Below are 25104 nucleotides of genomic sequence, written 5' to 3'. Positions count from 1 at the left end.
AAAAAATCTTTCAACTCCTCATATAGCGATACATTATTTCAGAACACCACCTAGTGAGAAGCTACCTTTTAAAAAGGCTGAAGGCATCCTAATGTATAGTTAAGACAAATCTATCCCACCCATAGAGGGGATTTATATGAATTTTTGAATTATGAATTTTTCATAATTATGAAATTATGAAATTATGAAATTATGAATTTTTCCTAAATATTCATTTTGGTAAATAAACCCAAACAGTAGGGTTTCTAACAGGAAACAGTTTCATTCCTAACTAGAAACCCATGGATTAACTCTGAAGCCCTGATACACTCTTCTTTGCTCTCTGTTCATCTAGTTACTGCTATAGGATCCTTAGTTGTTTCAAACTGTGATTTAAAAAAAAAGTTTACTTGGTTACTCAAGCTGAGCAGTTTTAATTTGTTCTAATAGTTGAGGCCAGAACAAGTTGCCATTACCTGGTCTATTACCACAACTGCAGGAAAGCATTATCAAAGCCAGCAGCTATTAGACACCTTTATTTTTTTGGGCTCCTTTTATCTTTGTATTCGAGAAAGACTTGTTTTAGTTTTGATGTTTAGAATCTCTGTTCTTTAAAGATTCAAAATTGTGTTTTAAAAATAAAATTAAACTTAATTTTTATGTCTTGACTTTTGGTAAGTAAGCAACCTTCCCACTTCCACACTCCAAATCCCAGTGTATTTAGTTATGAAAAATACTATTTTTAATATTTGGATTTTTAAACTATATATACTGGAAATGTTAGGTGTTGCAGTTCAGTAAGTCAAGTCTACCTGAGATTTTCAGTACCCTACTGATTCAAACTAAGAAAAGATATACTAATTTTTTGGCTCATTATCTAAGATTAGAGATGCTATCTGTAACTCGTAGGGAGAGGGAAGGGGAATTTCTCCTGGTTTAGATTATTACCTAAAACTAACTCTGAAACGGCCATGGTCAGGAAGGGTAAGAGGAAAGGAAAATCACTGGGAGTAAAGACAATATGAAGGTTAATGATAAAAGGGAATTGAGAAAGCATGTAGACTATTTAACTTTCTGTATAAATAACAGGGTAAAAAGGGTGCTACTGGTTAGAATAGTTGTATAGAAGTTTGGAACAGCACAGCAGATGAGTGTACTTAGTGTGAAAAAAAGCGTTTTTTAATGTTTATTTATTTTTGAGAGAGAGAGCGCAAGTGCAGGAGGGGCAGAGAGAGAGGGAGACACAAAATCCAAAGCAGGCTCCAGTCTCTGAGCTGTCAGCGCAGCGCCCGACAAGGGGCTTGAACTCACGAGTTGTGAGATCATGACCTGAGCTGAAGTCAGGCGCTCAACCGACTGAGCCACCCAGGTGCCCCAAGAGGTATCTTCAAAATACACGACTTATCTCCAGAAATAAATTAAATATCCACCTCAAGAAACATATAACAAGGGCTTGTAAATGTGTTTTTCTTTTAGTTTCTTTTCTTTTTCTTTTCTTTTCAGTTTCAAGACCATGAGATTGTTAAATAATTATTTTTTTTCTGAGTTTTTTATTCATTTTGAAGCTTTTTCTTTTAAAATATCAAGAATATTGTATTACCCTGAGCTTTGTTTTTGTCTTCATTGCTTTATGAATGTCATTTATATTCAGCTTTTTCAGGTCAATAGCAACACCATGGAGAAAAGGGAAGATTTCTTTCTATTTTTCATTCTTCTCATTGCGTTATTATTATGTCAAAGCATTAGGTCAGCTTGCTACAGTGCAGTCTCGCTAAAAATAGAACCTTTGGAAAATATACCCGGAACCAGAAGAGACATCTGCAAACCACCACTAGATGGCAAAGCAGCTTTCCCATTGCTAACATTATGCAGGCAAACAAAATATGACTTACAAACCTGCTGCAACATGTTTTCTACCATATCAGAGTTGCGATCAATTCAGATTTTAAAATATGGATGACCACCTCAGTCTGCAAATAAATTGCTTGGTATCCTTTATCTTCAACAAATATTTATAATCTTATTGATGTCACAGTCTTAAATTTATAACCCAACATCAATATATTATTCGTTTTCAACTGTTTCAGTTAAGAAAACTAAAGATCTAGTGAGTACAGTACTGCAAATTTATCAAGATAAAATAATCAAAACAAAACATCACACATGGTAAAAATGAACCAAAGGCTACAGAGTTCAAAATTTACAAGCATATCCCACATTAACTGCATACTTAAAGATATCTACATTAGCTCTTATTAAAAGATTATGTTTTTATATAAAAGATAAAGATATGTTTAGTTATAGTGACAAAAAAACAAGATATAGTTTCCTACTTAAAAGTTTTCTTGTGGTAAAGACCAGAAAGGAGGGAAAAATAAAGAATTTTCACCACCCCCCCCCTCAAATTTTCTTGGTTGAAATATAAAATGCCCCTGTCTTCAATGTGGTACACAAGTTATAATAAATTCACAAGAAAGGCTTTCTTGTTACTCAAATCTATAAAATTACAGAACTTCATAAGGTGACAAAGAGTCCAATTTTTTAAACACAAAAGAACAAGAACTTTGTTTTGTTTTATGCATTTTACTAAACCATTTTGATTGTTATATTTAAGCAAGAAGGAAATCTAATTGGTTCAAGGAACAATCCTACCTATTCAATAAATTGCAGGAATCAAACTTTGCCTGTCTTTTCATAAGAATGCTATGAAAATGAATGAATAGCAGATTGATGCTGTCAATACGTAATTAACATTTCTTAGCATACAATGAAAACTTTGAGTAAGATTCTACTACAGGGATAGGAGACTCAAAGTAGAGACTCATTCTGAGTGCCTACTATGTGTACCCATACCATGCCACAATAACACATTTTCTTCCACTAAAACTGCTAAATTCTAGTTAGATCAATGGCCGCTTCTATGGTCTTCCCTCTGACCCAGTAGCAAGACTTGCCAATTTAAGAAAGTTGCTGCAGGGGTGCCTAGGTGGCTCAGTCGGTTAAGCATCTGACTTTGGCTCAGATCATGAGCTCACAGTTTTTGGGTTTGAGCCCTGAGTCAGGCTCTGTGCTGACAGCTCAGAGCCTGGAGCCTGATTTGGATTCTGTGTCTTCCTCTCTGCCCGTCCCCTGCTTGTGCTCTGTCTTCCTCTCTCACAAAAATAAATAAACATGAAAAAAAAATTTTAATAATTAAAAAAAAAATAAAGCTGCTCTAAAGTCACTCACCGGTTCCATGGCAGGTCACTTTGAAAATTTATAGGGGTCTGTATACCAATTACTCCTTAGAGAAAAAACTCTAAATAAATATGTATCTTACTTTAAATGGCTTTATTTTACTAAATTGATACTTCCTTTTGCATGACCTATTATTCCAATTAGATTTTACTTAACTGACCTCCAACAAAATAACAGAAGCTCTCCCATTTCAATAAAAATATCAAAGTTGAAGTATGAACCATGTTAATATCTGTCACAAATAAACACTAATCTAAATTTTACGATATCATCACATAGAGAACAACTCAAAACTACTGATGCAGGTGCTTTATGTGCTAATGACAACCTCTTCTTTCCTTAGTTTCATTTTTTTATTACATTTAATAGGCTCAATCCTTTCCTAACCTAGTCCCATTCCAGGTGACCCCAAATAAGTTTTGCATTTCCTCACTAAGAATGAGGATTCAAAACTATTCTTCTCTTACTCTGGATAATTCTTGGAGTTGAATGTCTCTTCGGAATTGAATTAGAAACTGGTATTTGGGCTTGAATTGTGGTTGTCTGCTGTTATTTCTACTCACATAAGGTAGTACTTTTCATTAACAACAAGCATTATGGCCAGGATCACATTGAAGTACTGACCAGTCACTGTAGGAAACCAAGGCTGATATTTAGGAAACATTTGAGTAGACTAACTCCATCATTATATGTACCAAAAGATGATAACATCCCATTTCTTTTTTAAAAGTTTGATGGTTTGAGTTATTCATTATTTCAAAGAGGTATTCCTAGGGAGACTGGACATTAACCCCATTGAATGGGGTAAAAGAGTATCTGGGATTAGGTAGAATGGTCTCCCTGGATAAAGGGGAATGACATATACCAAACTCAAACGTATCTAGCTTTTTCTACCTTCTGTCTTTCCTAACTCAGATAAAGACATTGAAACTTTCCAGAGGTCCAAAGTAGGAACCTCAGAACGATCCTTGAATCTTCCAACCCTTTTTCCTCTAACCCTAATTTTGTTAATCAACTAAAGCCTATCAAACATAACTATGAATTGCTTCTTCCTTTCCAATCTTATTGCCACTACTCTTTGATGGGTCACAAGATCTCTTCCCTGGGCTACCGTACTAGTCAACCAAGTGATACCTTTGCATCCATTCTTTTTAATGAATTCTGTTGCCTTTGTTTACCTTTTAAGTGTTAGTGTTCTGGGATTTCAGTTGCATACTCTCTTACTCTCTCATTCTATACTTTCTTGCTGGATAATTAATCTACCTCTGTGGACTCAAGTGCCCTTAATATGACTATCTCTAGCCTGGATCACTGCCTTAGGCTTCAAATCTGTATGTTCACTGGTCTAAAAGATATCTCTATCTGGAGGTCCCACAGGAACTTCATCTGTCCCACCTCAAGCCTACTCCTTGTTTTGTGGGCTCTATGTCAGAAAATAAAATCCCCATCTGCCCAGGTTAGAGAAGGAAACCAGGGTATTATTTTTGAATTCTTTTACTCATACCCTTTGCATTTATTTGTCTCTTAAATCTGTTCATCTCTCTCCACACCCATTGCCACTCTCTTAGTCCAGGCCATCATTAAATCCCACCTGGATCACTGTACTAGCCTCCTAAGTAGTCTTCCTACCTTCAGACCTGGCTTCAGAAATCCTGGCCACACTGGAGTGATTTTTCTAAAAGTACAAATATTAACATGCCTCTCTCCTGCTTCAAATCCTCCAACAGTTTATTACTGTCCTTAAAATCAAGTTCAAATTCCTACGTGACCTACAAGCTCCTCTAGGTTCCTCTGGAGCCTCATTACCAGCTACTCTCCCTTTAGCCAATTAAGCTCCATTGTGTTGTTTTTTAATATTTAGTTTCTCTATTTTCCCCTCTGGGCCTTTGGAAACTCTTCTCCCTCTTCCTGGGATATTCCTTCCCTCTCTCCTTGTCTCTTTGCCTAACTCATCCTTAGATGCCACTTTGGATTTCATTTACTAATTTGAGAATACTTCCCTGACAATGACCCTCCCAAGATTGGGTTTGATGGCCTCCTAATTTGCTCTAAGAGTACACTCCACTCATTTATTACAGCCATTTTTTTCTATACTCTAAGTGCCTTGTCTCCCTCTCCTTAACCACAATATATGCTTTTTTGAAGGCCTTTATACTTTTGCTTATATTGTTTCCACTTTCTGGAAAATCATTCCTCTGTTTTTTACCCCTGGAAAATGTTTTCTAAACCACTCCCAGGTTCAATTCAGGCAGACTTAACAGCTCTTCTTCTAGGTTATCACAGAACCTTACACTTGAGTCTGTTACAGCACATACCTTGCTATATTACAGTTATTTATTTTTAATAATGCCTCTGGCTAGACAATGAACTTTGGGAAGGTATATATTACCATACTCATTTTTAGATGCTTACCACAGTGCCTGGCATGTAGTAGTTCTTAAGTATGTATCACACTGGAATAATTAAAACAAAGTTAACTCTGTTTCAACTCCTCTTACCAAGAATCAGGCACAAGACAGGTAAGAGAAGAATGGTTCATTTAACAAAACGTGAAAATTAAAATGTATGGGTTTATACATGTTTGTTTTACCCTAGAAGTATTTGGCTTCCTTCCCAACCCACCCCTCTTTTTAAAAGTGCCATTTACTTGTACCCCAATGTTTATAGCAGCACTCTCAACAATAGCTAAATTATGGAAAGAGCCTAAATGTCCATCAACTGATGAATGGATAAAGAAATTGTGGTTTATATACACAATGGAATACTACGTGGCAATGAGAAAGAATGAAATATGGCCTTTTGTAGCAACGTGGATGGAACTGGAGAGTGTGACGCTAAGTGAAATAAGCCATACAGAGAAAGACAGATACCATATGGTTTCACTCTTACGTGGATCCTGAGAAACTTAACAGAAACCCATGGGGGAGGGGAAGGAAAAAAAAAAAAAAAAGAGGTTAGAGTGGGAGACAGCCAAAGCATAAGAGACTGTTAAAAACTGAGAACAAACTGAGGGTTGATGGGGGGTGGGAGGGAGGGGAGGGTGGGTGATGGGTATTGAGGAGGGCACCTTTTGGGATGAGCACTGAGTGCTGTATGGAAACCAATTTGACAATAAACTTCATATATTGAAAAATAAAATAAAATAAAAGTGCCATTTAGAGAGCTTCTATTAACTCTTATATGTAAATAAACCCTTCTGATTTATTCACTAACTCTAATTCCTCCTTGGCAAAAGAAAGACAGCATGAGGAAAAAAAATTAAATGAGCTAAAAATATTTTATGAATAATGATCAGTTATGAACTTTAAAAGGTAAATTCTGTGGCAGAAGTCCACAAAGCCTTGATTTGAATCTTGACCCTGTCACTTTCTGACTTCGTGCAAGCCACTTATCTACCAAGCCTTGGTTTTTCCATCTGTGCAATAGGAACAGTAATAATACATACTTCATACCTAAGGTTACGGCGAGAATTAAGAGTTTATATATGTAAAACATTTAGAACAAAGCATAACGTATAGTATGTGGTTAATAAGTGTTAGCTAGTATTATCATCTTAAATGGAGATTGTTTAATTACTAATCAAGAGTTATAATATGCTCCTAGATTATAAGAAATGTAATGATGGTATGGATTAAGTAGCAAATGACTATCAAGGACTGTGAAAATATAAAAACACTAAAGTGACAGATTAGTTTGTAAGTACCTAATGTAATTCATTAACAATATAGCACATTACACTAATTCCCATAATGCCTTCCAATTCTGGTTCTTAACTCCTAAGTTCTTGTTAATTTTCTCAAAGGATGTTATAAAATTAACTATGTAGTAAAAAAAATAATAAACTTCAGAATCTATACTTTTTTTGTGTTAGAAAACTGTTAGAATTAAATTGAAATAAAATTTAAACATGGATGTATTATAATTCTAAAATCATTATCATCATTGCTAAAATAAGTGGTCTTGTTGAAATTCTAAAATACTAGCATTTGTATTTTAAAAATCTGATTTTAAAATGTCACATAATAATATTAATAACAATTCTAGCTTAAAAGCCAAAAAGATGATTATCAAAATATCTCGATATAGCCTGTAATTTGATAAATGAAAAGGTTATGATTTAGCCATATTTTGAAATTACAGCCAAATCTTGATTATCTTTGGTCTGTGGAGATCTGGATGGCTGGAGTAATTGAAATCTACATATGATTACAGAACTTTATCTTCAGCCTCTTTTCCCATCACATCTTTACCACAGTTAACTTAAGGGGCCAGTTTGCATTTCCACTCTCTTTCTTTCTTACTTGAACAAGGAAATGTCAAAATAAATAAATGAATAAAAATTTGACAACAAATAAAAACACAGGAAGGAAGGGCTAATCTATACACTAAATAACCGGTCTCTGAATAATCAAGAGTTGGCTGCACACATTACGTTTACCTTAAGAATCAAAATAGCCTCATTCTCCTTCATATCTTTCAATAAAAACAAACAGGAGTTCCTGTGCCTTAACATTCCTCGTCAGAGTTTCTCTGAGTACCTGAAAGAACCCTGGTGGTACAGGACCTACTGGCATGCCATCTCCTGGGGGAATGTTTCCTAGCACTGGGCTGGGAGCTGCTGCAGCACTCTGCAAAGAATAAAGGAGAAACAAACCTATATCATTACAACGAAGGCACAAAACCAGACTAACGATAACAGATTGTAGGAAGGGAAGCTTTCATTCCCAGGAATAAATATTAGTAATTTCCCCCACTCCAGAGGTAAACAAAGATACAACAGTTAGTTTATATATGACTAAGTTATTTGGTTTAAACAAGTGTTTTAAAACTTTCTGAAATCACAGGATTTGAAGAAGATGGTATCTTTCAATGATATATAGAAGGCAAATAATAATATGACAAAAAGATAAAAGTTTAAGTAAATGCTTTATTTAAGGCACAGGCATCTGAAATGACAACATTAATAACAAATATGGAAATATGTCGGTAGTAAGTATGAAAATGGTGGTTACAGAAGTTGGAAAAAAGAACTCTTTTTTAAGATTACGCTTTGCTTTGTCACAGACAAATACAATTAATTTCCTGCTTATAGGTGGTAACATATTATTCAATTTCTGATATGCTATAACTGGCAGCCAAAATAGAATTGTTAGCAAAAACAAAGTGGTGAGGATGAAAAAGTAATTAGGAGACTGAATAAAAGAAAAGAATTCGATTTAGAGAGATTAGTCTCATATAAACAGATTATGAAAAAAAAACGATTGAAAAACTCAGTCTACTTCACTTACAAATTATTTCATGGCACACTAGAGCTTCATGAAATAGGAGAATGAAAAATTTTGAGTTAGACTCTTTGTAATTAAATATAGGTTTTAGATTTAATTCTTACACAGAACAGTAATACATATCACTATTCTATAATCATGGGTTTTCATTCCTCTACCTGGTTAGACAATCCTAAGAACAGTCAAGAGATCAGAAATGTGCTGAAGAAAGATCAGTATGAATCCAACAGTTCTGCTATGAAAGAACTCAAAACAAATAATGGATCTAGTATATCTGTCCCACTGTCCTTGCCTCTACATCAGGGTAGTCATTCATGCATTAATATTCCATTAGAAGATGCAATATCAATATATTTATAGCCTACATTTCCTGGTATATAAATTTGTAAAAATATTAACACGTGTTTATTCTATAATACTAGTAGTTATTAATAATGAAGGCCAATGATTTGAGTGTTTCCTGAGAAAATGTAGATTTAAATGTGGTTATCTAAAACGTTGCTTACCTATGAATGCCAAAATTCTAAGCTTCTGATAAAGCAGATAAGTATAAAAGGAGAAATAATATATCTTAGATATTAAGATGAAACATTTATCTGTTATTCTATTTTAAGCAAAAGCATGCAATTTCACTAATGTACATTAAATACCCACTATTTGACAGATAGTGTTCTATTTTGCTGTATGTATCAACATTCATATTTTTTAAAAATGAAAGGCAAATCTTTTTTTTTTTCATTTAACTAAACTGGTGTAAAATTTTAATATACAATGTTACAGTGACAGTTTAAATATATATGATTACTTGGGGCGCCTGGGTGGCTCAGTTGGTTGAGCGTCCGACTTCGGCTCAGGTCACGATCTCACGGTTCGTGAGTTCGAGCCCCGCGTCGGGCTCTGGGCTGATGGCTCAGAGCCTGGAGCCTGCTTCCAATTCTGTGTCTCCCTCTCTCTCTGCCCCTCCCCCATTCATGCTCTGTCTCTCTCTGTCTCAAAAATAAATAAACATTAAAAAAATTTTTAAAAAAATAAAAAAATAAATAAATATATATGATTACAGCTTGATCTAGGAAGAAAGATTTGATCTAGATCCTTTGACAGTGAATTACTGTCATGGGCAAATTGCTGTCAGTACTAAGAGCTAGAGATAAGATGTCACTATTGTTCTAATTAATTGCAGAAGAGAAATATTTTTGAGACAAGTTTGTAAACTACTCTCACCTATATTTTTATAGAAAAAATATACTACGTTATATAGAAAAAATACTACTGTAGTTGTGTATTACAACTTTGAGCAGGTTTACAAAAAATAAAATAGAATTCAATGGGTTACTGCAACGTCTTAGTGTAATTCAAAGATGCTATTTTCCCCTCAGTTCTAATTGCTTAGAAAGTACATAAAAGAAGCTTTTGCCTCCCCTAAGGAAAAGAAAAAGTTTGCATCTAAATTAAAATTCAACAAGTAAAAATACTGGGTCATTGTTGGCTCCTTTATTTGTTTTCTTTTTGGGGACTATATTGGTTAAGGGCATATAATATGCTAGGTTTTTTTTCCTTCTATGTTCTGCATTATATGTGCTCCCTTTTGTTTTTTTTTTTCAGCTATTATTTAAAAGTGAAACAAAATACATGATTCAGATGAAGATTTAAGCAAATTAAATCTTTAAAATTCCTTTTGAGTTTTCATTTTATGACTTCAAAATTATAGAATAAATTCAGTCAAAATATAAATTGCCAAGAAGTCTTTTAAGTTCTGCAACACAGCAGTTAACGCTATAGGGAAAAAAAATCCTTGCTATTTGGAAGTTAACATTCTAGTGAAAGAAGAAAGATAATGGTGAGTGCTATGTAGAAAAAAAAAGAGCAAGGAATAGGGAATTCCCAATAAAGGGATAGGGATTATAAATTTAAATAGAATAGTTGGGGGGGGGCACCTGGATGATTCCTCAGTTAAGTGTCAGACTTCAGCTCAGGTCATGATCTCACAGTTGGTGGGTTCAAGTGCCTTATCAGGCTCTGCACCGACAGCATGGAGCCTGGAGCCTGGAGCCTTCAAATTCTGTGTCATTTTCTCAATCACTCTCTCTGCATTCCTTCGCTTGTGCTCTCTCACTCTCAAAAATAAATAAGCACTTAAAAAAATAAATAGAATATTTAGGAATGAATGAATAAATCACATAAACGAATGGATCATGTTATGGTGACTTATTTTTTTTTTAATTTTTACTTAAACATTTATTTATTTTTTGAGAGACAGAGACAGACAGAGCTTGGGTGGGAGAGGGGCAGAGAGAGAGGGAGTCACTGATTCCTAAGCATACTCCAGCCTCTGAGTTGTCAGCACAGAGCCCAACACAGGGCTCGCACTCACAAACCACAAGATCATGACCTGAACCAAAGTTGGATGCTTAACCAACTGAGCCACCCAGGTGCCCCATCAACTTATTTAAATATGACTCTTGCTTTGTTGTTGAGGATGCCTTCCCACATTTCAAGATGTGCAAATTCTTCATTTGTACCTATTCCCTTACAGTGGCACAAGAATTTTGTGGAATTTTTTCTTTCTTAATAATCATACTTTGAAAAAAAATAATCATACTTTGGGCATAATAATAGAAGTGTCTTGAAAACAGAAGAGTTTTATAGGTAGATGATTTATAGTATAGAGCATGATTTCATTTTCTGGTGTGATAGTAATTTCTATCCTTGGCTTAAGGATACAAAGTGATGTGAACAGAATCTTAATAATTACCCAGTTTGTTTACCTCATAGAAAGCACTAGTTCAGAGCATTTCAGCCCAAACTTCACTCTGTGGACCACATTTTTGAGCTAAATTATGCATCCAGTCTTCTGGGATTTATTGACAAAGGATAATTCACTGTTTATTGTACTGTGTGGACTCAAGCTTAGAGTACCATTTGGTACACCATGTAAATCATTAACAAATACTAATCTGATAATAAATACTACAGAGGTACACACACTAAGTGGCACTTCAAGCATTGTGAAAGAATATATTTCTCAAATTGCTTAACTTGCTCACTTACAGCAATATAAATAATATATGCTTTTAAACTGTAAGCAAAATGAGAATCAAGTTTTGAGAATTAGTAATTTATGTAGAAGAAAGAAATACAAAATTTCTTCATTTCATTGATGCAATTTCTGAGACTTATTTCAAGTTTACTTCCAACTTGTAAGAAATTTATCTCTCTTGGGGCACCTGGGTGGCTCAGTAGATTAAGCGCCAACTTCTGCTCAGTTTATGATCTCACAGTTCGAGGGTTTGAGCCTCATGTTGGCCCTGTGCTGATAGCTCAGAGCCTGGAGTGTGCTTTGAATTCTGTGTCTCCCTCTCTCTCTCTCTCTGCCCCTCCCCAACTTGCACTCTGTCTTTCAAAAATAAATTTAAAAATTAAAAAAAAAATTATCTCTTGACTTGAGGATCCACAGAAAGTTGTTGGCTCTAACTGATAAAGTATGTATTATTCTTGACAGTTGTGACTAAATCACAGAAAAAGTGCAAGTAGTTTAACTATATTAAGAACTACTAGAAAGTATTAGTTTCACTGGGTTTGTGTGAATTCCCATTAGAATAACATGGAAAATCCTTTATTATATAATATATGCATGATTATTTAGGTTCGACTTTTTATTTTCTCTCTCTCATAAAAAGAAAAACATGAAAATATTATGGTTTTAAAATATTTCTTTTTACTAAACTAAATACATAAGACTTCAGGCAAATGTGAAAAAATCATCATTAAAAGTGTTTTGTCTCTTCACTGGATTATTTATATGCTTTCAGTATATACTTTCAGATATTTTCTAACTGCTCTTAAATCATTTATTTTGTCACAGGACTTAAATTTCAAAGGTTTTTTTGAAAGTGACAACTTTACTTTTCCTTTTATATTTTCCCAAATCACTAATATAATTGTACCTACTTTTTATGTATCCAATGTATTAAATTTGGGGAATTACTTGCTTTCCCAAGGACATACAAAAATGAACTTTAAAGAGTTACCATGAAATCTTTACATGTTGTTATATATTTATCTTTGTTTAAGTCTGTGTGGCCACTTTCCTCTCTTGGACTTCCTATACTTATATCATTCTACCCTTTAAGAAGGCATAAGTCAATTTGTGCCCCTTCCTTCTTCTTTTTGTGGTGTTTATTTTTCCCTTGTATATATGTCCAGCACCATTTCCCATTTTCTGCTTTCTCTTAAATGCTGTTGTATAACTGCACTTAAAAAATATTTTTGTTCTCTCTTTAACTCCCTATTTCTGAATTTAGAGAATAGAGAGATACACTGTTATTTTATATTTTATCTTCTTAAATAAAAATCTGAAATTAAAGCCAAAAGACTTCTTATTTTAATCTTAGTTATTATCATTAGTGGCCTCTGGTAGGAAAAAAAAAAAGTTATATATAGTTTGATATGGAGGTTTCACAACAGGCATATAATGAAATTTTGTTTAAAAATAAAATTAAGATATAATTGATTACTAAATTAGTTAGCATTTATCAAGATTAAATAACTAATAGTTTTATTTAATAAGGATGTTAGAGAATCAGTTGCCTATCAGGGAATCAAAATATGAAGTCTGTATTTGGTACAATAGAAAAAATATTTAAATATATGAAAAATTATTAAGGTAATGACATAAGAACTAAACTAGTGACAAAATTATTAGAAACTGGAAAGATGATTAAAGGAAACAGTGAGTAGTTACGCCCGGGTGGCTCAGTTGGTTAAGCCACCGACTTCAGCTCAGGTCATGATCTCACAGCTGATGGGTTCAAGCCCCACATCAGGCTCTGCGTTGACCACTGAGAGTCTGGAGCCTGCTTCAGATTCTGTATCCCCCTCTCTCTCTGTCCCTCCCCAACTTGTGTTCGTTCTCTCTCTCTCTCTCAAAAATATATAAACTTAAAAAAAAAAAAGAGTCCCTAAAAAGAAAACAATACTTAAAAAAAAAAAAAAGGAGGCGTGAGTAGGAAGAGATTGGTCAGGGAGTTGTTGACTTTTACTATTAAGCTATCCGTACTATTTTTAAGCCATATGCGGGAGTTTTTTTGAGAAACATTTAAAATGGTTATAATTGGTATCTTGTCTTCAGAACTTTAATGCAAAGCATGGTCAAATATTTGACTGTTGATTGAAAACATATTCTTTATTATACTAAGAAATCTTTCTATGCCTAGTATTCTAAAAACAATTTTTAAAGAAGTCAGAAATAAAAAAAAAAGATGCTTTGCCTTTTTATATTTGATATTTTTTTTGTTTTGTTTTTGTGGGAAGCATGATATAAGTAATCATATATTGATAGTTTTCTTAAAGCATCATCATATTTCTGAGATAAGCCATGCATGATCATCATGGGTGATCCTTCTTTTAATAAGGCTAATGAATTATATTTGCCAATATTTTATTCAGGATCTTTATATCTATATTCTAAATGAGACAGGTTGAGAATGTTCCTTGCTGTATTATATTTTTCAAACTTGAACATCCAGATTATTCTACTTTCTCAAAATGAATTGGATGGCAAACTATCTTTTATAATGCTCTGGAGAAGTTTTATAGTATGGTGTTTATCTGCTTTTTGAAAGTTAAAAAAATATTCAGCAGTAAAACTGCCTGAATACAAAGGCAATTTTGGAAATAATTATGGTCATTATTCTTTTTATATTTTCTAAAACTTCTATTTGCTTCAATTCTGTTCATTTACATTTTTCTCAGAACACTTCATTGCATTGAGATTATTAGTTTTATCCACATACACACTACTTTCACATACTTACAAAAAGTCCTCTGTAGCAGCTGTGAGAGAGATTGCTAGCAGACAACAAACATCTGTTTTCTCCGTTTTCCATGGTATTAGAAATGTAGCCAATCATGCAGCAGCCCAACTACATCATACTTCTGTTTCCCTTATTCTCACCAAGAATTAAGGTTCTTACTAATGGAATGTGAGCAGGAGAGGTATGTGCCACATCCAGACCTTGGTCTTAAGTAGTTTGGAACACATTCTACTTCTATTTTTTTAAGATTTTATTTTTAAGTAATCTTTACACCCAATGTGGGATTTGAACTTACAACCCCAGATCGATAGTCACATGCTCTACCAAATGAGTCAGTCAGGCGCCCCATCCTACTTATTTTTAATTAGAGATCTAATTGCTGTCACGCTGACAAAAACAATGCCCTGTACAATGGCAGAGTGCCACTAACCTCAGTGTCTGGATGACTTTGTGGAGTGGATTTCACCTGCCATGGACTGTCTTACTGAACTGTTGGCTCTAAAACAGATGATGAGGATTCATTTTCTCTCTCCTAAACTGAATTAGCATTATCATCATTATTTTTGCCAGAAACTGCTTACTTCTTTTTCTGTTTTATTAATTTGTTAACTTCTTTTGTTCTTTTATTATCTCTATTCTCATGCCTTTTTTTTAGGCTTTATTATTTTCAAACTTCTCAATTAAATTAGTAACTAATTTTTTCTTTTTTTTTTTAAATGCAAAGAATATAAAACTATAAAGTTTGGCTCTGAATTTACCTTTGATTAAATCTGTAAGGTTTGATGTTGATGCTTATGATTTTTTCCCTAAATCATCTAATCAGTATAATTTTGATTTCCTAAACAGTTACTGGATATAACTGGAAATCAAAATTATACTGATTAGATGATTTAGAAAAAAAATGAGAACACCAACATCAAATCTTATAGATGTAAGCAAAGATATATTTTAATTTATAGGCTTTATTTAATTTGAGGCTTTATTTTTGTTTTTAATGTCTAGCTTTCCCAATTATGTCTAGGTAAGATGTACTATACAATTTTTATAATAAATAGGCTTTATTTAATTCGAGGCTTTATTTTTGTTTTTAATGTCTAGCTTTCCCAACTATGTCTAGGTAAGATGTACTATACAATTTTTATATTTAGGATATTGTTGAACAGTTTTTTGTGGTCTAACCAATGATCAATTTTCATAATTTCCCATGGATATTTAATAAAATATCCATAGTCTACATTATTATCCATTTGCGTAATATCCTTATATTGTCTCTATTTTTTGTCCCCTTGCCCGTTCAAATATATATAATACCCTACAATTGTTGTTTGTCCATTTCTCACTTACTTTTCACGTTTAATAATCATTGCCTTGAGTCTACTTTGTCTGAAATTAATGTTGTAAGTTTTTTTTGTATGTGTTTAAATTTCCTATCCATTTATTTTTAAATTTTATGCTATATTTTCTCACTCATGAGCAAGAAAAGCCCTGTAATATGAATCTAATGAGATGTCCTTTAAAATAAAATTTAAAAAAACCCCACAAATTCTCTTTATCCTAAGCTTTCAAGGTATTAAAGTTAAGACAAACAGTATCATTTACCTTTCTCAGTGAAAAATGAAGTTAGCTTATCTTCCTATTCTACATCTCCCTCTTCCACTTTCTAATTCTTGTTATAAACACTTGGAGTCTTAGGCATAAACTTTTTGTTTCCATCACCTCTTTTTTCACTAATAATTTTTGACCTCTACATTCAGTTTTGCAACCATACTTTCAGCATTAAAAATAAAGAACTCCAATTTTATCTATTGTTTTCCCTATCAGTCTCTTAAAAATAACAAAACATTTGCTACTCATGAGTTTTAATTCTTATACATTTCAAGGGTGACTAGAGGATATATAAATATTATTTTCCAAATCCTTATATATGCAAATGTCTTTGCTGACTCTCATCAAAACTACAGATACCACTGTTGTCTGAATAGGGTTGCAAAAGTCTGATACTGTCCAGATTTTTGTTCCTAGGGATGTAATCTATTTTTCTCTTCCAGGTATTTTGAGGATGTTTTCTTGATTTTTATAATTCCCAAATGTTTCAATTCCATATCTAGGTACTCTATTTCTAAGTTACTTGCCTAGAATTATGTGCACTTTTTCAGTGATCATTTACCTGGGTTATTCTTTTCTAATGCTAGAAAGTTGGGAAATCATTTCAGTTAACAGGTGTAAGATCCGACAAACCTCAAAGGGTCATTCTTTGCAAATGTCATTAGTTACTAAGTAAACAGTTAAGGTATTATTAATAACTAAGGAAATGTGTTGAGGAATCTTGCCAGGAAAGGATTTTCACAAGTTATTGGTGGCATGGAAAACTGGTACACTTATAGAAAGCACTTTACGTGTATATATCATGTGCCATAAAAAATTAATAAATTTTGACTAAGTGATCCTTCCTTTCAGATACTATTCAATTTTAAATTCTGAACTATGAGAAAAATAGTATGCATAAAATACATTCATGGTCATATATTTATAGTAAGAAATATTCAAAGTAACCTAAAAATTCAGCAGTAATGTAATGCTTAAATAAATTGTAGTACATCTAAGCGATGAAACATGATTCAATTATTAAAAATAATGGTTACAAGTGGAATGATTTGGGAAACATAGGAATTTGTTTATGATATAATGCTATGTTAAACCTGCCAAATACAGAATTGAGTATAGCATTACTATAATTACGCAAATGATAAAAAATAACCAATGAAATACTGTGGGTGGATGCATAAAGTTAACTGTTAGAATTATATAAGTGATATTTGAATAAAATTCCTACAAACTTTCTGAAATGTCATATTATTTCTATTTATAACATAAAAAATTTTTATATGTTAAATATACACACTGCCAGTTTTGTCAATAGCTATATAATAGGACCAAGTGCTGAGTGCCTGGATGGCTCAGTCAGTTAAGCATCCAACTCTTGATTTCTGCTCAGGTCATGAGCTCATGGTTTGTGAGACTGAGCCCACATGCGGTTCTGTCTCCCCTTAGACAGAGCCTGCTTAGGATTTTCTCCTATGCCCCTCTCCTATCCACACACACACTCTCTCTCTCAAAAGAAAATAAACTTAAAAAAAAAAAAAAAAGGACCAAATGCTAATAACTTTACTTAAAACAAACCTAATCCCTAAAATTTAAGGTTAAATAACAGGTAGATATTTCTAACTTAAACATGAAGTCTTATTTCAGTAAAATAAAATATAAAATATTTTAAATGAGACTACAAAGAAAAAGTTTTTCTGTTTTGTAAAGTTAGATCCTAGCTATAATCTTAAAATCACTTACATTATTACTGGGCATTTGTTTACATTGATTACACAAGTTCATACTTAGCACTATATGTTCTACCCCAGTCTACCTTCCTCAGTCACCCTCGTAGAGTCTGGAGAACCAAGATCACTGACTGTTTTTAAAATATAAAGATATTTTATTTGTTGCTTTTGCAAAACCTTAATTATCCAAAGAATAGTATTATAATTTCTTGGGCTTCCAAAAGAGGGACAGACTCAGAAATAGCATTAAAAGCAAAATCAAGTAACAAAAACCAAACTTCAGTGAGACCCTGACACCTAGAAATATAGAAAGTGATGAAGAGTTGGTGATATAAATATTATAGCTGGTGTTTGCCATACAGAAGAAAAAGAGTGCTCTGACTGCCTGGTAATTTCAACAAAAAGCTAACTTTTTCATATGAAGGCCAAGAAGCATGGATAGGCAACAGAAGAGAATTACCTACTGGTGCTAAAAAATGTTTTTAAGTGCAAGAGAAATGCAGAAGGATCCTGATAAACACAAAAATGATTTTATTCCTAAAGGAAACTTTCAGGAGGCAGCCTTTAATTTAGTTGTTAATTTTCACAAGAGCAACCATGGGTCAGAGATCTTGTTCCTTGAATTCTATATTCAGCTTTATTAGAAAGGGTAGATTATAAGGAAAAAGAGCTCACATAAGAGATCTGTTGTGAGACAATTAAGTTCAAGGTAATATCTTTCCATCTATATATGTAACCCAAATATTAGGTGCTCACTGTGCTTGGAGCTGTTTTAAGACTCACGGATTCTTTGTGACACAAAATTTTTTTTTTTTTTATTTTTTTTTATTTTTTAATATATGAAATTTACTGTCAAATTGGTTTCCATCTATCAACAGCACTTACAGATTTTACAGCTTATTCTTTTTTTTCAATATATGAAATTTATTGTCAAATTGGTTTCCATACAACACCCAGTGCTCATCCCAAAAGGTGCCCTCCTCAATACCCATCACCCACCCTGCCCTCCCTCCCACCCTGCCCTCCCTCCCACCCCCCATCAACCCTCAGTTTGTTCTCAGTTTTTAACAGTCTCTAATGCTTGTGACACAAAATTTTGAACTTGGTGTGACTACTCCTCAAAATGATAACTATGAATTACTAGGAAAACATACAAATAGTATATAAAATTTTTGTTTAAAAATAAAATAAAGGGGCACCTGGGCGTCTCAGTTGGTTAAGCATCTGACTTTGGGTCAGGTCATGATCTCATGGTTTGTGAGTTCACGCCCCACGTCAGGCTCTGTGCTGACAGCTCAGAGCCTGGAGCCCACTTCGGATTCTGTGCCTCCCTCTCTCTCTGCCCCTCTCCCATTCACACTCTGTCTCCCTTTCAAAAATAAGCATTAAACAAATTTTTTTTAAATAAAATGTAATGGGGATATCTATGACAGCATTTTTAGCATTTGTATACATTCAGCCCTCAAGAAGTATTGTCTTCATATGAATGTCAGAAGTTAGGTAACTTATTATTAAAGCAATAAGCCTGCATTATGACTACATGGTCAACCTACAGACCTATCTGAACTTTTTCATTAATACTCCTGCTCCCCACCCACAAACGTTTTAGTCACTTAATAATGTAGCCTTCACCAGTATTTAAAAATACCATACATAGTTTAAAGAAAAACACAAGAAAAAGATGTTAAAAATATTAATGTTGTAACCTCTTTCACAAGTTTTTAACCATTATAGATTCTAGTAGACTGCCCTACTTTTCCTTTTTCACCTTAGAGCCTAGAGACTGCTTCAGAGTCTCTGTTTCCCTCTCTCTCTGCCCCTCCCCCACCCTCTCTCTATCAAAAATAAAAATAAACTTTAAAAAAATACAGATGTAAGCCTTTGTCTTGTTTTTATACTATTGATTCAATATAAAAATCCCTGGGCTTCTACTTGTCTGAGAATCTAGGTATTTTAACTATTCCTATTAGCACCTAGTAAGGGAATTTGAATTATCAGAGTTATCCCTTGGAAAAAAATTCTCTCTGTAGTAGACAGAATGGCCCCACGAAGATATCCATGCTCTAATCCCTAGGGCGTGTAAATGCAGTAGCCTCTATAAGCTGAAAGGAGGCCCTGGGTGACTTCACCAACCTCAAGAAACTGAGTTCTATAAACAGCCTACATAAGCTCGAAAGTGGATGCTTCCCAGAGCCTCCTAAGGAGAGCCCAGCAGGCCCACATCTTGATTTCGGCCTTGTGAGACCTGGAGTAGAGAAACTGGCCCAGTCAACTCCCACCTCTGACCTACAGGACTGTGAGATGATAAACCTATGTTGTTTTAAGATGCTAAATTTGTGGCAATTTGTCACATCAGCAATGGAAAAATAATACAAGTGTCCCCTAAAATGACTACTTCATTTTGAAGAACATTTTTCATGGGGCATCTATAAATTAGGGAACTCTAACAACCCTTAGAGGTTACTATACCTGACATGTTGCATAATATGCACTTGCTAATTCTACCATTTTGATTACATTAACTGTCCTGATGAAAAATAAACAACAGAACAAAACAGGTGGCTGCCAGAGGGAAGGTGTGTGGGAACATGGGAAAAATAGGTTAAGGGGATCATGAGGTACAAACTTCCAGTTATAAAGTAAATAAGTCATAGGGTTGAAAAGTACACACAGGAAATATAGTCAATAATATTGTAATAATTTTTTTGATGACAGATGGTAACTATATTTATCATGGTAAGCACTTAGTAATGCATAGAATTGTCAAATCACTATGCTGTACACCTGAAACTAACAGCACATTGTATATCAACTATACTTCAATAATAAACTTCACACACACACGCACACACACACATACAGCTCCCCTAGGTTAGGTATTGTAGTTTTCCTGGTTCCACAATTTTTTTAGTGGCTTTGAAGCATGACGCATGTGAATCAGTTTTTCCTCTTCCGCAGTGGAGAAGCAAAGAAAGGAGAAGAATGGCAAAGGCAGTATCTCCTCTTCAACTCTAATTGCGTGCCAGTCTCCAACTCTGCCTTTCCTCTTATCCACAAAGAAATGGTTCCTTAAATGTTAACTGCAGGTCCCACTAAAGCCATCTAGACTCTAGCCAAGCTAGCTCTTTGGTGGAGAAAATATAAAAACAACTGAAACCAGAGTTTAGGGCTTGCCATAATGCTGAGTTTGCTAATGGTCCCTGTTCTGACCCTGCACGATGACTCAAAGTAACTAGGATCCAGCCTCAATCCCTGAGGCATAAGGTCCATTTCTTACTTCCATTTGCTGGGCTTCCAGCCTCAGTTGCCAACTAACTAGCAGCTCAATGTCTCAGAGACTAGAGCAAAACATTCTACTGGGTTCTTTCCTTATATTAATTCTGAGGGGGTATGTTCTGTCACTGAACTTCCATTTCCACAGCTGAGTCCTCACCATTTGCAACTGGATTCCTTAGATACCAATAGTTCACCCATCTCGATATCTACTCATTACTTCTTGCCAGGAACCCCTGGTGCCTAGCATTTGCCACCTGAAGAGTATTTCCATTATTCATTGATACCATCCTAATGATAACCACTTGCACATACATCCATCTATTGCCTGCATTAGCCTCCAAGATCTCCAAGGCAGATCTATTAACCTTTCTTGACTTCCTCTCAATGCTCTGTACAAGGACCTTTCTCAGTTGCTAACTCTGTTATCCTAAATGGCCTTGTCTTAGAATCCAAGGCATAATTGTTCTCATCACATAACCAGAGAGCCTCTATTTTTAAGTTATTTTAAAAAATCTTTGTCACAGAACAGATCATAGTCATTGAGGTATAGCTCTTTATTGATAATATGAATCATCTTAATTTTTGGTTGTATGTTTGATTTTTCCAGGAAGAAGGTAATCATTATATACTCATCTTTTAAAAAGTCATAACAATGGGTGCCTGGGTGGCTCAGGCAGTTAAGCATCCAACTCTTGGTTTCAGCTCAAGTCATGGTCTCATGGTTTGTGAGTTCAAGTCCCATGTTGAGCTCTGTACTTAAAGTGCGAAGACTGCTTGGGATTCTGTCTTTCTCTCTCTCAAAATAAATAAGTAAACTTTTTTTTTTTTTTTAAAGTCATATCACTTGTGAGTCAGTTAAAAAGTTTTGCAAAAAGGCATATCTCCTCTGAAATACATTATTTCTTTTGAAATTTACAGCTTTGGTAGGGAGAAGTGCAAAGTCAATAATTCTCAGATTTTTCTTTTAATAGTATTGTTGGCATAGACTTGAAACAATATGCATCTAGTAAAACAAATTTCCAAAAGTTCTTAAGTTTTACCTAGAACAAATAACTAAATATACTTCAGAATTTTAATAGGATCAACAAAATAAATTTCAAGTTATTTCATGACATCACAATATTTTTGAATGATTTCCATACTAAGATTAATTTTTAAAGTTTCAATCTTTAATTGTCTTTAGTTATTTAAAATATCTCATATCCCCCCAAAGTTATTATGAACAAAAAGAACTTGATAGTGATTTGAGCAGAAATTCTATTGTTTGGTTTTAAAACATGTTACTGTTTTCTTAAAAGTGGTATAAAAGACTAATTATAAAAAAGTACAAAATGAAAATAAAAAAGTAAATGAAAATACTTGTTTACAAAGGCTGCAAACTGCAAACAGGGGCTAGCTTGTTTGTTTTTTTTATAACATTTTATTTATTTTTGAGAGACAGAGAGAGACAGAGCATGAGCCGGGGAGAGGCAGAGAGAGGGAGACACAGAATCCAAAGCAGGTGCCAGGCTCTGAGCTGTCAGCACAGAGCCCGATGTGGAGCTTGAACCCATGAACCACAAGATCGTGACCTGAACCGAAGTCGGATGCTTAACCGACTGAGCCGTCCAGGTGCCCCAGAATCTTGTTATTAATATAGAATATAACTATGCTTTATCCTGTTACTGGGTTTGAAATTATTTAATTGCAGCCATAAGGCAAAACAAAACATTACTATATATTGGCGCATACAGATTAAGGAATACCTGCAAAGGATGCTTTTCCATCTGTGTAATGTTTTGGTGGAGAGATCATCTAAAAAATGTCCTAACACAGATCTACAGATAACAACTATAAAAATACAGTTAATTAGACTAAAAAAAATGAGAAATTCAGCAGATAACTCTCTGTTGGAAGAGAGAGGCAAAAGTAAAGACGATCATATTAGAAAGTTACTTTAAAAGAAAAAAATAAATCAATCTTATGAGAGAGTGGTGGAGACCTATTTGACCAAGCTTCACCCATCATTTCTTCTAACCTTCAACTATAATGCTCTATAGTAATCACTGATGTTCATCATTTTGATATCTGTAACATATTCAGTCATCAGAGAAAGATGGTATAGTTTCAACAAAAAGAGTTAGTGTATTTTTTAAAAACAACTATACCAAATCTTATAGTACAAAGGTGTATTGGGTTCTAGAATATGCCAGCAGTTCTCAAAACACCTGGAATTCCTGTTTGCAGCTATGTGGCTGCAGACATTGTACCACCTTCTTTTGGGTGTTCTCAAGATAAGAAGTCTTTATCTTTAAACAGTTAATTTGCTTTGTGGAAGCAGGCAAAATTCATTTGGTTTAGGGTTTTGTAACAGTGAATAGTAAGGAAAGATAAAAAGATTTCAAATTAAAAAATAAAATTAACAGAAGGGCACCTGGGTGGCTCAGTCAGTTAAGCATCTGACTTCTGCTCAGGGGGTGATCTCACAGCTCGTGAGTTTGAGCCCCGCATCAGGCTCTGCACTGATAGTGCGGAGCTTGCTGGGGTTTCTCTCTCTCTCTCTTTGACCCTCCCTCCCCCGCTCTTAAGGGCTATCTCCCTCTCTGAAAATAAATAAACTTTTAAAAAAATTTAACAGGAGAGCCTTTTAATATAAAATGGCTTGAAATTCAAACGTCAAAATCTGAAGTTTAAAAATGACACCATGATTGAAATGTCTTAGATTTTTATATATTTTCATTTTTTTAATTTATTTTATGTTTTTTAAAGATTTCATTTTTATGTAATCTCTGTATCCAATGTGGAGCTCGAATTTACAACTCTGAGACTAAGAGTCATATGCTCCAATGACTGAGTAAGCCAGACACCCCAGGTTTTTATATATTTTTAAATCAGTTTTTTTACTTAATATTTTTCATTCATGAGTACATTTTTTTAAACCAACAAATACTTGTGCCTACTAGATATCTGATACTACACCAAGGAAACCTTATTCTTGTTCTCAAGAGCTTACAATCTTAGAGGAAGAAACATAACTACACACATATTCATTTACCAATGTGACAAATGCTAAGAGAAAAATAAAAAGTGAGAGAAAAATGTACTTTGGAGGGCTACAGAATGTTTCCTAGAAGTAACACTTACACAGAGAAGCTGAAGAAAGAGTTGGTGACAAAGGGGCAAAAAAGAAAAAGTGAGCCATTATAACTTAAATATTATAAACTAAAAGAATTCAAAAGTAAAGACCCTATGGTGAGCAAGAGTGGCAGAATATAAGAAATAATAAGAAAGGTCAATATGGCTAAGTCACAGTGATTTCAAAGTGTGGCATGATTTTAACTTTATCAGAGGATCAATATAAAGTTATCACAGAGTTTTGAGGAAAAAGCACATGATCATCAGATACATTGTTTTAAATGGATAACTATGATAGCTCCCTTGAGAAACTAAAATAAAGGGGGTAAGAAATGATGTCTTCTGAAGTAGCACAATGATAGGCTGAGTTGCTTGGACAGCAATAGAAAATATATGTGGATGGATAAAAAATGTTTCAGGGGCGCTTGGCTGGCTCAGTCAGTAGAGTATGCGACTCTTGATCTCAGGGTTTTGAGTCCAAGTCCTACGAGGGGGTACAGAGATTATATCAAGTGTGGAAGGAGGGAAAAGAGAGAAGCATACGTTCACTTTAGAATGCATGAGACATTAAAAAGGTTTACTAACAAGCCAATCCTTACTATTTTCAGAAAGGAAATTCCACACCCCCTAACTTATTTAACAATCTTATTGAACTTCTGTTTTAAATCCATTTCTTTTCACCTAAGTCCCTTCTATTCTATTTTTCTTATATTACAGAGAAAACAATGACCACACCTTAGGAATGTAATTTTAGCAATATATACCTTCATCAGCAAAAGATGAATAAGAATTTATGGTTTCTGTAATCTTGTACAACTTCTATCGTAGGACCAACCACATTATGTTGAGATTTTCTCTGTTCAGACTGAAAATACTTAGCCTTAAAGGGCCAGGTCTCTTTTCCTCCTTTGTATATACAGCATTTGGCAGTGCCTGGCATGTGGTCAGTAAAAACTGGCTGGACGGAATCACTGCTATTATTACATGTTTTGTTTCTGGCTAAAATAGAATTAGTAAGTATCTTAAATCTATAGTAATCAGTTTTATTTATTTATTTATTTACTTACT

The 25104-nt window shown here is 34.0% G+C and overlaps 1 protein-coding gene across 9 annotated transcripts in view; it reads right to left on the bottom strand.

Annotated features, from left to right (window-relative positions):
• The window catches only part of SSBP2 (single stranded DNA binding protein 2), a 308327-nt gene that overhangs the window by 83506 nt on the left and 199717 nt on the right, over window positions 1–25104 (bottom strand). For 7 of the 9 annotated variants that reach the window (XM_053907236.1, XM_019462850.2, XM_019462851.2 and 4 more), the window contains one exon: window positions 7755–7844. The exons of the other annotated variants lie outside the window; for them this stretch is intronic. In XM_053907236.1, coding sequence (XP_053763211.1) covers window positions 7755–7844 — 90 coding nt within the window. The remainder of the gene's footprint in view (window positions 1–7754; window positions 7845–25104) is intronic. 9 annotated transcript variants of the gene reach the window in all.

This window comes from Panthera pardus, unplaced genomic scaffold, assembly GCF_024362965.1.
Source record: "Panthera pardus isolate Hobbes unplaced genomic scaffold, ASM2436296v1 HiC_scaffold_2, whole genome shotgun sequence".
Lineage (NCBI taxonomy): Eukaryota > Metazoa > Chordata > Mammalia > Carnivora > Felidae > Panthera > Panthera pardus.
The sequence above is the reverse complement of the archived record's forward strand: the minus strand, read 5'-3'. Positions and strand labels throughout refer to the sequence as shown.